The sequence below is a fragment of the Stegodyphus dumicola genome, chromosome X1 (assembly GCF_044657685.1).
Source record: "Stegodyphus dumicola isolate Sdum_Otavi_A_Nest chromosome X1, ASM4465768v1".
NCBI lineage: Eukaryota > Metazoa > Arthropoda > Arachnida > Araneae > Eresidae > Stegodyphus > Stegodyphus dumicola.
This window is the reverse complement of record NC_140780.1, coordinates 205,044,940-205,061,168: the sequence shown is the minus strand read 5'-3', so window position 1 is coordinate 205,061,168 and position 16,229 is coordinate 205,044,940. Positions and strand designations below refer to the sequence as shown.

Here is a 16,229-nt window from a genome sequence, read left to right as displayed (position 1 = left end):
AGTTTCTAGTCATCATATATGTATATACACTTGTATGGGCTATACAATTGCCGATTTCCTCAGAACAAAAAGTCACTGCATTACCGTGCTGTGCTGTACAGTTGTGCAATGCCTTGGTATTAAGGCAAGCTTGTGACTTTGCTGTACGATTTCACATTGTGATTTTTATTAATGTTATTAGAGTGGGCAAGAAGTGACTTTGACATAAGTATGGCAGTATGTATGACACTGATAGTTTGCCGCTCAAAAGTCCCTGCAATGGGCTTAAAGATAGATATTCATGCCACTTGTTTTTAATCTGATGCATTGCTCAAAAAAGTCTAGTATTCCATGAAAACTTAAAAATATATCATCAGACATTAAACTAAGTTTTAAAATTGGAGATGATTCTAATGATATACAAAAATGATCATATCATATTTGTACAACATCAAATTATTGCTCCTGAAACTCTCGGTATGAGCATAGCATAAATAATATTGCTCATAGAATCATTAAAATATTTATCATGCTAAGCATAAAATTTGAGAATTGCATTAGTGATCATGGTTGATTTTGAAGTTACTGATACTATATATGCATGTATGATGTGCTGAGAAAGCAATAGAAGTCATGTAATTCTTACAACTTGTAGAATTTCCAGGTGGTGTTCGAGACAAAAGTCGAGTACTCAGTTAGGTCTTTCGAGCTCCATAAAGGTAGAAATATTAAACGTTGTTTTTCTTTATACTATTCAAGAGTTAATGAGATGTTTAACAGGGTTTTAAAATGAGTAATTTTATTTTCATCCTGAGAGCTTGCTTCCATTAGAGGCATTGTTCTGCAATTTTTGATTAATTGCAGAACTGTTACAACCAAAATAACCCTGTCTGCATTATTGAATGGTTGGAAAATTTTTTAAAAGAAGTTGAAATTGGTAAAGTAATTTTAGTTCATGTGAAAAATAAAAGTGTAAGAGAAATTTTGAAAATAAATATGTAAATGAAGTTTAAAATTTACACACAAAAGAAGCCTGGCATTCAGCTTATAATTTGAGATGGTCACATTGATTGATTTTATCCCAAGTAAAATGAAAATTAACAAAAAAATTAATAGTTTTTATATTTTAATGTAAAAAGTTTCCCATTCAGTTTAAGAATAATTTTTGTAATTTTAAAACTAAAATTGTGATTTCTTTTTCCCTTTATCCATATGTGTTTTTTTGGAAATGATAAAACGAGTGATATAAAACGCAGCGCATTACAGGGAAACTGCAGTTGCCATTTGCAACTTGCAACATTTGCAAAGGCATAAACAATATTTGATTGGAGTGCATGTCGGAGAAAAATGATTGCATCGCTGTTGCAAAAACCTTCAAAGGAAAAAACAACACAATTCAAGAAAAAGTAATCTGGTGCATCTCAAAGCTTTGAAAGACTCATTTGAATTTTATGTTCTCACAGTTGAAAAGAGAGTGCTTAAATGATTTTCAGTGGATATTGAATGTGTTCAGCGTAAACAAAAAATCAACTCAACCGAATTCATGTTTCCCATAGATTTGATGTCTCACAATAAATAAATAATTCAAAATGAAATTATGCTGGATTTGGGGTTGCATACAACATGAATTCAAAATTTTGTCAGAAAAGGAAAAACTTGTCTTGTTGTCTTCTTTAACTACATACCCCTGTAAAGCAGAATTTTCTTATCTTTACAGATATCAAAACAATAAACGGAATCTCTGTCAGTGGAGAACAAGGCATTCATCTGCAGTTATGAACATAAAATAATTTACATTCCTTTGCTATCTACATCTTTTTAATGCCCCTGTAATACTGTTTGTAAACATGATTAACTTGTAAGAAATAGCACTTGTAGACTAAGGGGATTCGCTAAATGACTTCATGAATGGATAAGTTTGTGAAAAATGACTTTAAAATAACCTGCCTGGGTGATGAAAAAAAAAATAGTTAAATTTTTCCTTACAGTTACTGTCATTTATTGATTAGGTGTAAACTGAATCATTAAATGTATTGTTATTATTCGAGGGTAAGTTAAAATTATATCCATCTACAGTGCCATTCAGTAAGATTTGAGGTGTATCATTGTGCAGTGTGTTGCCAGTAAGCACCAAAATAAGAGATGGATGAGTCAAAAGGTATTAGTCATGTTAGAACATTTGTTATGGTAGGCAACCATATAGAGAGCAGATGTTTGTGTGACACTTGTTAAGTCATGACCTCTGAACTGACTACTGTATGTCTTGCACTTTCAGTCATATTAAGCTATGCTGGATAAGGTTCATAATTTATATTGGCTTATTTAATCCTCTAAACACTATAGACACATTTACAGACACATAGAATTCAATAGTTGTTGGAGTTCTGAAGCTAAATTTAAGAAGCCATGATCAGACATGTATCATATTCCTTACTTCTGGATTTCCAAACATGTAGGAGTAACAATTAAAGGTAATGTGCTAGCAAACATCACAGTAAAGTCTGCTGTGGAACTAACTGCTCAGTAGACTAAATGGATTGTTCACCTCACTAGTCCCTTTCAAAGATATCAGCATTGTCATCAAGCAGTACATCTTATTTAAATATTGGTGATACTGTGGCATTCAGCTTCATAAGAAGCTGAGAAGTATAAAACATAAAATGAAGTGTGGGAAGGTTGCCAAAGACCGGAAGGAGAAATTCCTTTTAACTGACCTTAGAACCAGACACTCTCAAGTTACACGCAATTATTTTCTAAATGCCAAGAGTGAGCCCATTTGCACCAAGTTTAATGCTCATTTATCAGTGGGTCACATTTTTACCCTTTCACGATGGGTGTATCATATGCATCAGTACTTAATCCTCTTATGTAATGATATCCTGCTTTGTGCAACTCACAAATAAGTATGATCTCCCAAGCCGAGGTATTTTGCATCACTAAGCGAATTCATTAAAATATTTATAAATTGTTTTGATTTTTTCTGTAATGATATCCAACAGTAATATAATTGTAAATACAGAATACCAAAAGATTCTGAAAAATTTTTAATTGTAATCTAAATGCAAAATAAAATATTTTGACTCATCTTCATGAAATGGTATAAAAAACTTATTTAAATAAGGTTTTAAATTTTTTCATATCTAAACATATGAAAAAAAATAGTATGATTAAATATTATAGCAAGAATGATTCAGAAAGAAGGCAGTGTGTGATAATCTAGTTGCTATCGTTTTATTAGTTATGAAACACATTTTCAGGTCGAACTTTTTAATTACTCCCAGCAGAATAATTAATGCTAGGAATCCCCTCAATTGAAGCCTATCTACAGAAGTATGTTGATTTTGGATGAAGATGGATTTTCACTCATCTTTTGTTCATAGAAATTATTAGTTTCTTCAACTGTTATGTTCCATTGATTATCGAAAAAAATGGTGAAAAAAATCGGTTTCATTCACATAACTTTGAATTAAGTTTACTTCTGCCGTTATTGTAGTATATTCATAAGGCTTTACTTAATAGATCGAGTTTATGATGGAGTAGTCATTGTTCTGCTGGATTGTGAGGTGACAGCAAAACAAACTTCCAATTCAGTCTCTGACAATTTTTCGGTGTCAAAATAGTCACTCATGTGCTTTATAATTTGAATACACTCTTCTTCCATTAAAAACTTCTTTCTGTGAGATATCACCCTATTAGTGTAACTCTCTTAACTGCTGTAAAAAAACTTACGTCTGCTATCTAAAGAAGATGCAAGCTGAATACAAACCAGAGTTCCTAAAATCACAGCTCCACTCCCAATCTTCCCATTGGAAAAAAAAACAAATTGAAAGCATCGGAAACTGTTTGGTGTTTATATCATGTGAAGCCTGAACTGCACTTCGGCTGGATTTTGTTTAATCTAAATGAATCACCAGATAAATAATATGTTCAAATAAGCGAACTGTATCGGACACTAAGCACCATCTAGTGATTTAAAAAATTCTAAAAGAGTGTGTATATTTGAAAGTGCATATATGACACACCCATCTGGAAGATAATGCAAGTTGCGGTATACCAGTGCATCACCCGGCTGTTTGTGACATTCGGGACTGATGCATGTATGAGACACCTGTCTGTAGAGGAACAGACCATTGCAAAGGGATTAATAGAGTATCCATATTTTAAGAAACTACATTTTTTAGTAGTTGTAACTTTTCTCTGGACTGTTTAATTTGAAAAGATGTCAGTTTTAATTTATTTCAACATGCAAGAGAAACTGGTTTGTTGTATATAATCTGAAGTGGTTTTAAAATGGTTTAATGGTACTTTTCTGTTTCGCCGGCGCAAATCTCGCCAAGCAGACTTTATTGACGACAACATACAGTATACACATAAAAAATTGTAACAAATGTTAGTTCTAAGAATTTTTAATTTTGAAGGCAAATATTAAATAACATTTTAATAGCGTTTAAAATTTTGTAAAAAGCCAATAAATAAAGATAATAAGTAACATTAACATTAGTTTAAAAATTTACTATTCTTTCATAGTTCAACATCTTGATTCGCTGGTTCGTATCACGTGACCCTAAGTGATTTCATCTCATGTAAACTACGCTACAAAAATCTAATTCTCTCAGTAATTATCTACATTAATTTCAAGTTAAATCTTAATTTGGAATGCAAGTTTAAATTCAAGAATTACTTCAATTCATATGAATAGCTTATGTAAAATCTCAGTGCTTTATTTCGCTAATGCATTCTCATTAGAATTGATGAATTTAACCCTTGACTTTGCCTTTTATATTTTTTGCCTTTGAATTAGTAATGTGATGAATTCATGCAGCTATTCATCACATCATTTAACATTATGTATTATCATATGATCTTAGTTGGTTTTAGAGGTTTTATCATACATTAAAAATTATGGGTAGAACTTTTAATTGTGTTTACAATTACTCTGTTTAACAACGTTGACCATAAGTTTGGTGAATCAACCTGTTGGCTTATGTGCCATAAAATCCACCAATCCTTAAAACCTGGATTTTATGACCTGGTGGCCACAAAATCCACCAGGTCTTATTTGAATTTTCCAAGAAATGTTTTGCAAAAATACTTTTGCATATCGTTAATTACTGTGATAATTAGGGCATGGTAAACAGTTTAATTTTTTTTAATTAATGATGTATATAGTCTCAAATGAATTTTAAGGAAATGTAATGTGGTTTTTGTTCCAGTTGGTAATTGAATTTCATTAATAAAAGTATTGTTGCTTTAGTTTGAACCACATTTAAAGGATCATAGAGCCGCAATTTGGCCATGCATGCTACTGAATATTCAACTTTCTTGATTAATCTTGAAAATTTTGCCTCATCAAAACAGTAGATTTTAGGTGTAGTAAACTGTATGGTTTCTCGGCTAGTAGTTCTGGTGTTAACGGTGAAAACAGAACAAAAAGAAATTTTCCATATAATATAATTTTAATCATTAATTTCACTTCCTTAGTTTGGAATAAGTATATTTGCATTAATTCATTCATAATTCCATCTTTTAAATAACCATCAGCATTATTTTGCTAAATGTGGCTGTGGAATTTTATACATTATCTGTAGAAATTTGTTTTATAATTAACAAAAGCAGTTATGGGTAATTTAACTAATCTGTATTTTTTTGGTGACTGGTTTTAAATTGAGTTTATTATAAATATTAATGATCAGTGGACATTAAATAAATCTTTTGATAACTTTTATGATTATAATAGTTGTGTACAGTGGAGATTTGACTTTATCTTCAGTTCTCAAAAGTATAGTTTGAATGTTCATGTGTTGATGAGTGAAATTTTTCAATCGTATCTTTTAATAAAATACTCTTTATTTGTTTATTCTATGTAGGGCGAGGAAGAACGCTAAAATTGCCACAACTTATAGACATGTCTGCACAAATAGCTGCTGGAATGGCTTATCTTGAATCACAAAATTATATCCATAGGGATCTTGCAGCACGAAACATTTTAGTAGGAGACAGTAACATCGTTAAAATAGCTGACTTTGGACTGGCTCGTTTAATTAAGGTACTACATTAACTATTTACTAAAGAAATTTCAAATTATTTGTATTTAAACTTCAGTCTGTTATATATTAACAGCCTTGCTAAATTTTTCCAGTCTGAAGCATATCACAGTAAAAATGAAATTACTATATAATAATATTATATATCTCAAATATGTATAAATAATTCTAATGAAATATGGCTCTTATCATTTTGACTGTTCAGTTTTGAAGTCACATTTCATCTGAAAAATCCATAAATTTTCCACAGAAATTTAGGAGTGGTTCGTTGTATCACAGAATATCTTGTGCTCTTGTGATTTAGTACTACTATTAGAAAGTTTGTGGGTCTGATGTGAAACATTGTATCAACAACTTGCAAAAATGTCTCTTTCTTTGAAAGGAGAAGACTTTGCATTTATCTATTTTGGAGTGAGAAGGAGAAATTAGTTGGCATTCGTTAAAGAATAGTCTTGCTCAAAAAGTAGTATAATGGTGCTTGTATGCCACTTCAGCTGGTTAACAAATGGCAAAAATCAACTTAAATTAACACAGTTTGTGCTGGTGTATGAGATAAAATTATCTGATGCAGAGCCGGTGCTCACTTTGTTAATGAATTTTCTATCTTCATTAAATCCAGGAATTTCTGAAGCATTGATGCAGATATAATGAATCTGACTTGAGTGTTCTTCCTGCACTCACTAATTACAGTTGATTGTTATGGCATGAATGATGCTCTCAGTGATAATTTCAGATTTATATTTATTTAGTTTTAGATTTAAAGGAAATAATTGTTTTTTCTGCTATTGGTTGAGAACTGTTATGTTTTCCTTTCTGTTCACATTGTATCTACTTCCTTTTATACTGTAATGTTCACATGCTGTCACCTTTGTGGGAAAATATGTGCCCATAGTTTTTTAAAGAGTGCAAGATAATGATGGATATAAATAAGCATGAAATTATTAAAATGGTGTGTTTAAATTTTCTAATTGTTTAATTTGTAACTTGGATAAAATGATCTTATAGCATGGTTATAGGAGAGTTATTTAAATATGAAAATGTGAATGAATGTAATAACAATTTCAAAATACTTATTACTAGTTTTGTGTAAAAGTTAATACTTTTATGATTATAGTTATTATATTAGTAGGTTTAAATTTTTTGAAAATATTAAAAAAAGCTTTAAAAAGGGGGAATTTGGTTGTATAAAAATGTAACTTTTTAGTGTTTGCATTCATCAGTTTTTTGATCAAATAATTTTGTGAAACATGTAAAATTCCAAAAGTAAAAAAAAAAAATGAAGCAATTCTAATATAATACTTCAGATACAGGTAATGCAGGTTAATGGTAAATTTTGTTTTAAAGCTTATAAAATCAATCTTTATAATTCCTTTTTATGTTTACTTAATAAATCATGATTAGTAAATCATGATTTAGACAAGAATAAATCATGATTCCCCCCAATTGCATTTTATTTCTTCTATAAGATCACTACTAAACTGAATATTAAGATTATATATTAAAAATCATTTTTTCTAGACTGGAATCTGCAAAATGTGTGATTCTTTGGTGAATTATCATTACAGTAGTGCAATTTAATACTCTAATTTTTCTAAAGAAACATACAGAATTCCATATGTATATCTCATTGGTGTAATTTATTTCACAATTCTATTATACACTGTACCAATAAGTATTTGGACACATATGCAAATGACGATATCTGCGGTCCTAAGGTACGTCATGAACTCCGTCGGTATATATCGTGTAGGAAACAGCATCTGCTTTAGTCGCATGCAAGATGCCTTGCAGTTCGGAGCTCTCTGATTTCGAGAAAGGTATAATTATCGGGTATCACAAATGTGGCCTATCCTTAAGGTACATATCTAGCGATCTGAAGTACCCAAAATCGACAGTGGCCTATGTGATTAAGAAGTGGAAGGTGAGCGGTGATTGTCGGAATGTGCCCCGAGTCGGCAGACCAACGAAACTGGGAGATGGACACTGACGAGGGCTGTCCAGAGAAATTCGGAAGAACCGCACCCAACCGATGGCCCTCATCCGCGAGGAGTTTCAACAGGCATCCAGGAGTATTGTTTCAATGAATACCATCCGTAAGGAAGCACATCTGCTTGGTTTTCATGGTCGTGTTGCTGCCCATAAGTCTTTGATCACAAAGTCCAACCGCGCTGCTTCGTTAATGTGGTGCAAAGCACATCGAAATTGGACCGTAGATCAGTGGAAATGGGTTCTTTGGAGTGACGAATCAAGGTTCACCCTTTACCGTTCGGATGGCAGTGTCTGAGTCTGGCATCTACCTGGAGAACGTCTCCTGCCAGCATGCATTGTGCCCACAGTCAAGTTCGGCGGAGGTGGAATTATGGTCTGGGGGTGTTTCTCCTGGTATGGGCTGGGACCTTTGGTTCCCATTCATGGTAAGCTCAACTCCGATGCCTACTGCACTATTTTGGATGACAATGTGCTTCCTACGTTGTGGCAGTTTTATGGGTTGGACCCCTGTTACTTTCAGGACGACAATGTCAGTTGTCATGTTTCGACGTTAACCAAGGCTTGGTATGGTGCCAACGGAGTTCATTGAATGGACTGGCCTGCCCAGAGTCCAGACCTGAACCCTATCGAGAACCTCTGGGACGAGTTGCATCGCCGAATTCAGGTGTGCACTACCCGTGCAAAATCGGTGAAGGAACTTCTATGTCTTCTCCAAGCCAAGCGGAAGCAAATACCACTAGCTGTCATACAAAGACTTGTGGAAAGTATGCCCCGTAGGGTCCACGCTGTAATTACCTCTCGTGGAGGCTCTACCAACTATTGATTTTGAATAAAGTTAGTTTTTCTTTTCTATCACAGGTGTCCAATTACTTATTGGTAGTCAGTGTATTTTTGGTGGTGTAGCTGATATATTTGAATGTGGGGAGAAAAGCATGTGGAAACTGTGTAACATAAAAGATCTTAATTTTTCTAATTTCTGATATAATTCATTCCTATGCTTAAGTGTATAGAGGATGCTGATAAAGATAAATCAGTGTTCAGCAGGTTATATGGAATATAGTTACCATATTAGTTCCATTAGATACTGAAAAAAAATTGAGATTTTTTTTTTAAGCAAGAAGGTTATTCTCATAGGCAAAACATAGTTTGTGTAAATTAAAAAAAAAAAAGAAAAGAAAAGGGGGGTATTTTAATTAGTATAATAATGAGAATTACTTGTGATATTAACTTATTTTTAATAACTTGAGAGTGAAATTTGTTGTGAATCAAAGCATTCATTTGCGAGCTAGATGAAGGATTTTTGTGAATAAACTGCAGAAGGTGCTTCTCTCCTATTCTATTCTATTTACCAGCTTTAGGATTTCAAAATATACCTAATTACATTTTCTGTAACTTTTTATTCACTGTATTGTATTTCAATTTTAATTGTATTATATTTAATTATCATTGCATATTTAATCAGCATGGAATGAATCTCTTATTTTTTACTTACTTTATTCTAATCACTTTAAAGCCATTTGGCAAAGACTAATTATAACTTAATACAAATCATGTACCCTTTGAAAGCTGTTTGCTGATCTGACAGCATGTCTTCAGCTTACTAAACAAAGCAGATTTTTCATTTTTGTGTTTGTAAACAAGTAAAGTTACATGTACATAAAAATTTGACCAGATGAGTAAAGTACAGGATCAGGAAAACCTAGGGTGTACCAAGGGACGTTTTTGCCACTTAAAATTATCGAGGGTTGGTAATAGCTTTTTTTAACTACATGTCTGTCTACATGTTTTAACTTACATGTATTAAAACTGATGAAGTAATTTTCATTTATATTGGTGCATTTCCTTTTACTTTCTCATTTTTTCTTATACATACATTTAAAGGTGACCTTTAAAAAAAACTTCTAATATTTATAGATATCAGATTTTTTTTCGCTTAATGTGCTTAATGTTCTGTGAATTTCTCCGAAAATCATAGCAATTAGTTAGCAACCCTAAAACCTCTTTAACTTCTTTAATGAAGTCATATCCTGAAAACAAGGTTTCTCTACACATCAGAATAAAAGTTGTTGAATTCTGGTTATTTGCTATTGATATTAATGGCTAATTTAAATCCTAAAACTTTTTATTTTAATTTATAGGAGGATGAGTATGAAGCAAGAGTTGGTGCGAGATTCCCTATAAAGTGGACAGCCCCTGAAGCTGCAAATTATAGTAAATTCTCTATAAAATCAGATGTTTGGTCTTTTGGTATACTTTTGACTGAGCTTGTCACTTATGGCCGAATACCATATCCTGGTAAGCATAAGATTGCCATATCGGATTTCATCACAACATTGTTTGCTAGCAGAAAAAGAATTGATATTAAATTTCAGTCTGTGTTTATCTCATGAATACTGTATTTTGTTGACTTGATAATGAGTTATTTGTGCATCTCTTTAATAGCTTTTGCATGTCTTTTTTATAGGTATGACAAACGCTGAAGTGCTGCATCAAGTTGAGCATGGCTATCGAATGCCATGTCCTCCTGGATGCCCTTCTGCTCTGTATGAAATAATGTTAGAATGTTGGCATAAAGATCCTATGAAACGACCAACTTTTGAAACATTGCAATGGAAACTTGAAGATTTCTTTACCATGGAGGGATCTGAATATAAAGAAGCATCTATAGCCTACTGACAACTACCTCCACGCCCTAGGTATGAATGGGGTGTGCAGCAGCTTGGCAGGAATGTACTAATTCCACACTATGATCTCAATGGATAAAAACTTTGCCTGTGAAAGATGGTTATAAACATTTCAAATTTCTGACTCTATTTGTTGTGAATTTAAAACCAATCATGTTAGCTTTTTTCAGTTGTCAAGTTCTATAGTTTACCTCAGATGCCACTGAAAATAAATTAAGTTTTAAGTCAATTATGTAAGTTCTTACCTTATGCAGGAATACTGAAATATATGTGATGATTGAGCAACTGTGCTTAATATGTGATTTTAAATTATTTTCAGCCTCAAGTAATGCGATTTCGAACTTAACTATTGACCTGATAATGGTAAAAGAATAGATTTAGGATAATAATGTAAATTAATTTTTATCTGTGATGCTGTAGTAATGTGGCTTATGGTGTCTTCGAATGACTTCATCATCATTATAATGTCCTAAATGTATAGCAGTGTTCTGCCAAGTTTTGAGTCTGCTCTCTTAGTTGAGTCTTGTCATATTAGCTGGTTGGAAACATATGCAATGATGGTTTAGTCATATTTGTCCTCATGTTGTATTTATTAATAAAGTTTCATTATTTCACTCTTTTATATACTCAGTGCTGCTTGATTCAAGTCAGATTTTTGATACCAATATCATAATAACTTGATTATTGCAAGTGCTAAATCTGTACAATTTTTCCAGTTTGTCATACCTGTATAGTAAAAGAATTAGATGCTCATGTTGTTAATGATAGATTAGTGTAAGTTTTATAGACTAAACATATGTCTAATGCATCATTTTTCTTACAGCTACTTAATGTTCCGTGAGGTTAGAGCAGTAAATAATACTGGGGCCATGTCATCAACTATATTGCCTTAAGAGTAAAATCTAGCTGCTGTGCATATCGTAATACTGCTGTGCCTCTGGATGGAAAATAATTTTTTAATAAAATATTGTATACAAAAATTAAGTTTTTAAATTTTCAAGCATCAATGCCATGCAGATGCCATAAAAGTTTTCTAATTTTTAACTATTTTTATAGTTTTGGGTTCACAGATTTCTTTAATAAATATCCTCTTAGTATCTAGCAACTGTTTAGTGTTTAATAAGCATCCTTTGTGTATATGTATGTGAAAAATGTCATTGAAACTTAATTAGCAAATTATGTGATGCATTTATAAATTTTGTATGTCAATATCAATCATTAGTTGTATTTTATTTGTAAAAATAAAGTTTTCCAGCACAATTTGATCCTGCAGATTTATGGAAAAGTGTATCTATCCATTTCAAGGATGATGCCTTAACTTTAATCCATTTCTTCAATAAAACTGTCAGGCAGGTGACTCTGTATTTATGAATTATGTTGAATGTAGTATTTTCATTTTGAAGTCATCATCTTCTTTTTCATCATTGAACACTTGCTTTCGTGAAATATGACTTTTGTACGACTGTCAAGTACCATTACGTGTCGCTAAAATTGTTTCAATTTTTAATGTGTGTAATAATTAGTTTGTATTAATTGAGTTAAAATAAAATATTTTATCTTTTTTGTTTTGCCTGTTGCTTAATGCAAGTTTTTCAAGGAATTTTCCAATTTAGTTTTCTCTCTTTTTTGACCTAACTTGAAATGTTTAAGATATGTATCTGATATATTTAATATATTAAGTAATTTTAGATTCACTTTTAGCTCTTAGTTTAAAAACTAAAATATGTGTTTATTATTTCTATTGATTTAAGTTTTGCAGCTTTGAAGAAATACTATGCATCTGCTTAAATTTTTTCTGTGACCTTTTTTAAAATTTCCTATGTAGGCATTTCATTACATCTGTATGCTTTTCCCAGATGTATCTGTTAGCCAATTCATTCCTTTTTTTAATCATGTAAAAGTACAAAATGATTTAGTACCTGTATTATCTCCTAACTACCAACATTAATTGTAAATGTCTTCTTGGAAACTGACAGTTGACTGGAAAAATTATTTTAAATATGTATTTAATTTTTAAAATTTTGCGTTTTTCTCTGCTTTTTAATATTTTTTTTCATTTTTTGCTTTGTTAAAAGTTTTATTGTGAAGCAGTTAGCTTGAAATTTATAGTTTCTGTGCACATTTTCCACAGGCTGTGTTATATGACACAATTAGTAATCATTCTTATTTTGTGTTAACCTCCATTTTGGCTAAAATTGCTAAGCACGGTGAAAAATTTTATCTTCACTTCCTCAAACTGTTATTATTTTCCTATGAGAGCTTAGTTTCGGTTTGAATAATGTTCATTTAAGGTGGTTACTTTCTCAGTAAATGGGAATTTTTATGAATTCTTCCCATCATTGCCAAAATTCTCTTTTATAGGAAATAACTACTTGAGAATCTACCTTATTATGAAACTATTTTCGAATTGTCATTCTATATAAAAAGAAATTATTTCAAAAAAAATTCTATATTTTCCACCAGTGAAACTTCTTTTATTGAGTAGTTTAAATACAGCATTCAGCAGTGGTATGTATAAATTTTTAATAGTGAGCCCAGTGAAAATTAAATACTTCTAAAAAAATTATTGGAATTATTGGAATTCTTGCTTGAGTTGCGTGATTTGTGAAGTTGTTCTGAAAGGCTGATGAATGTGGCTGGTATTACAAGTAAGGTAATAAATGTGTTTGTGTATGATGAGAATATTTCTGAAGAAAACATAGTTATAACTGAATTTGAATGTTAAATATTGTTATGGGCAATCAGGTCCATAATGGACTGAATGTGCACATAACTGGCAATAGCTGTTTAAAATTTTATTTTCCCGAAAGAAATCTTTTATAGTTCTAGAATGTTACATAAAAGTAATCCTACAGCTTAATCTCAGTATGACAAAAGAGTTACCACTTTAAACTACTAAGAACGTTAAACACAAGACAATATAAAAAGCTTAAAATGCGTAAATGTGCACAGTAATCTCTCAGTACTCTGAGCCAAACTCTGACCTTCAACTGAAGCTGTCTTTGGTCTTAATAGTTTTTTACTGGATGCAGAAATTTCCAGTTCTTTCGACTTCTCAAAATTGCTGGAAGGCATGCATATACAGTTAAGGTTATATATGGGTCAGATTAGTTGCAGTTATACAGAGATTTGACCAAACAGTTGCCAAATTAGGTGAGAGCAAAAGAAATTAGTTCCATCAAACAAAATCATCATCCTCAATGTTAAATGGACTTATCCCTGTAATCTTATTTTTCCGGTGACACATTGTAATTCCAGGCCTTTCAATTTACATCATACAAAATATACTACAATTTAAGCGTAATTTCACTAAAAATATTCATACAGATTCAAAAATGTTACATTGTCACCTTCCCAAGAACTGCGTAAAAGAACTCAAGAACTGTCCTGGGCAGTATAATTCCTTAACAGAAAGCTGTATTTACAACTAAAGAAAATCCATGCAATACTAAAATAATTTCAATATATAACATACAACAAATCAAATACTAAACCGATAAATAAATGCATGAATTTACAAATTTACATGCATGGAAAGTCTTCGTTATTCAGCAGTGACCTCCTATCGGACTGCTATGTAGTTTTTTAAAATGTCCGGTATCTCATCAATATCAGTTGCCAATAAAACACCTTTCCATCATCCAATTTGAATTTCTACCCTGATTCTAAATAAGGCATTAACATTTCCGTGTGACCATTCTTTTTGATAACAGATTGTGATGTCATTTTCCTGGAGTCTGTATACATCTTGCTATTTGGCCTTCAGGATTAAACAGCCTGATATATGATGATGCATGATATGTGCGGAGCAGGAATTTTCTACTATGGAGGCAATGGTGTTCTATGGTTTTATGATGACACAGGTAACGGATACAAGTACTTTGATGCGATATTGGACAGTTAGGCAGGGGGAGTCCCATGATGCCTGCTGTGCTAAGATCTGCTTCATACTATAGTTTGACAAGGAATGCAAAGAAGTGATGTTTAAAAAAAGCTGCATTTTATTGTGAGGATGAAGTGTGCGACTGCAAAAAAGGAGAAATTAAATGACCTTGCACACTTCCAGGCAGGATAGCCTTGATTTTTGCGATAAGTGCCTTTTATTTGATGTTATAATATTGGTATGGGATATCATCTGTATTATCAAGAAATCTGAGATGGTGGCTGGATGTCAGTGGACAGCTCGTCGGGTATGTTCGGGAGTTCCTGTGCTACAGATGCACTGGTCCGTATTGCTTAGGCATCGTTTATGTAAATGAGCCATGACTTGTGATATAGCATGTTGGCTGAGCTGTGGAAGTAGATCTTTTATATCTGATTTTTGAAAAGGCTATATAGGCTAATGTTTACTGCATGAGTTATTGTCATTGCCTGTGACAGCACTTCTGCCTGGAAGATACTATTTTGGGTAAACTTTCTGCTGAACAGAGCAGAGCCAATTCCATTACCTTGGCCTGAACCATCAGTGTAGTGCTGAAATTTAATATTGGAAGTGATAGAATGTTGTCGCAGATGTATACTTCTATTGCAAACTGCTCTGACAGCCGGGTGAATGTGCAGCTTGTTTCTCAATGCTTTATATGCATGATGGTGAAAGTGCATTTGTTTTCTTATTTGGAGAACAGTCTGTAGTGAGTGTAGCTGTTACTTCTGTCTGTAAATGCAGTGGTGTGAGTCCTGCTAGGATATTTGCTGCAGCTAAGGAATTGTACGGTAGGCACATGTGATTTTAATGGCAGTCTTTGGATGCTTAGAAGATGTTTTACTTTTCTACATTGGTGTTAACCATACTACCGCTGCATATATTATGATTTTTCAGCAGCTGTTGTGTAGAGGATTTGTTGTGCAATTGTGGATTCAAGATTTGGCACCTTGAAATTGCCGAGGTTTGTACGCAGTTCTTAGCATCCAATTCCCGAGGTCCATTATATACATTATCCATGTAAGACCTGGATCCCAAGCCATTCCAATGTATACGAGTGAGCTAGTGATATTAATTCTATGTCCCTTCATTTGCATCATGTCTGGTTTAGATAGACACTCGCTACAGTATACTACCGCACGTCCTTGATCGTTTATTTCTTGGGACAAAACGGAACCGACACTTGCAATGCTCTCATAATTATTAAGAATTATTGGTTTGTCGAGTTAACGATACATAAGGATTGTCGCAGATGTTAAAGCTTTCTTCAGTGTATAGAATGCATCCTCGTCCCACAAGAACTTATGCTTTCTCTGTATTAATCTGACAAGGGGTCTTTCAATGGATTAAGAGAGGAAAACTCATTCAGAAATCTCCTACAGTAGGTGCAAAGCCCCAGAAACTTCTCAGCTCGGGGCACTCCAATCTTTAACTGTCTACACGTTAAGGATCTGTACACACATCTTCGCCAGAGTTGGCATATCTGAGGTCAGTCGCTTCCTGTTTGAACGATTTACATTTGGCAGGACTTAATTTTAGATTTGCTTCCTTTAGTTTCTGAAACACCTCCGTAATCTTTTCTAAATGCTCTTCAAAACTTTTCTTGACTGT

At 32.6% G+C, this 16,229-nt stretch overlaps 1 protein-coding gene across 1 annotated transcript in view; it reads left to right on the top strand.

Annotated features, from left to right (window-relative positions):
• Positions 1 to 12,259, top strand: part of LOC118187259 (tyrosine-protein kinase Src42A-like) — an 80,132-nt gene extending 67,873 nt beyond the window's left edge. The window contains exons 6-8 of the mRNA XM_035357446.2: positions 5,847 to 6,025; positions 10,151 to 10,307; positions 10,477 to 12,259. Coding sequence (XP_035213337.1) covers positions 5,847 to 6,025; positions 10,151 to 10,307; positions 10,477 to 10,688 — 548 coding nt within the window. The 3' untranslated portion in view covers positions 10,689 to 12,259. The remainder of the gene's footprint in view (positions 1 to 5,846; positions 6,026 to 10,150; positions 10,308 to 10,476) is intronic.
• Positions 12,260 to 16,229: the final 3,970 nt, after the last annotated feature.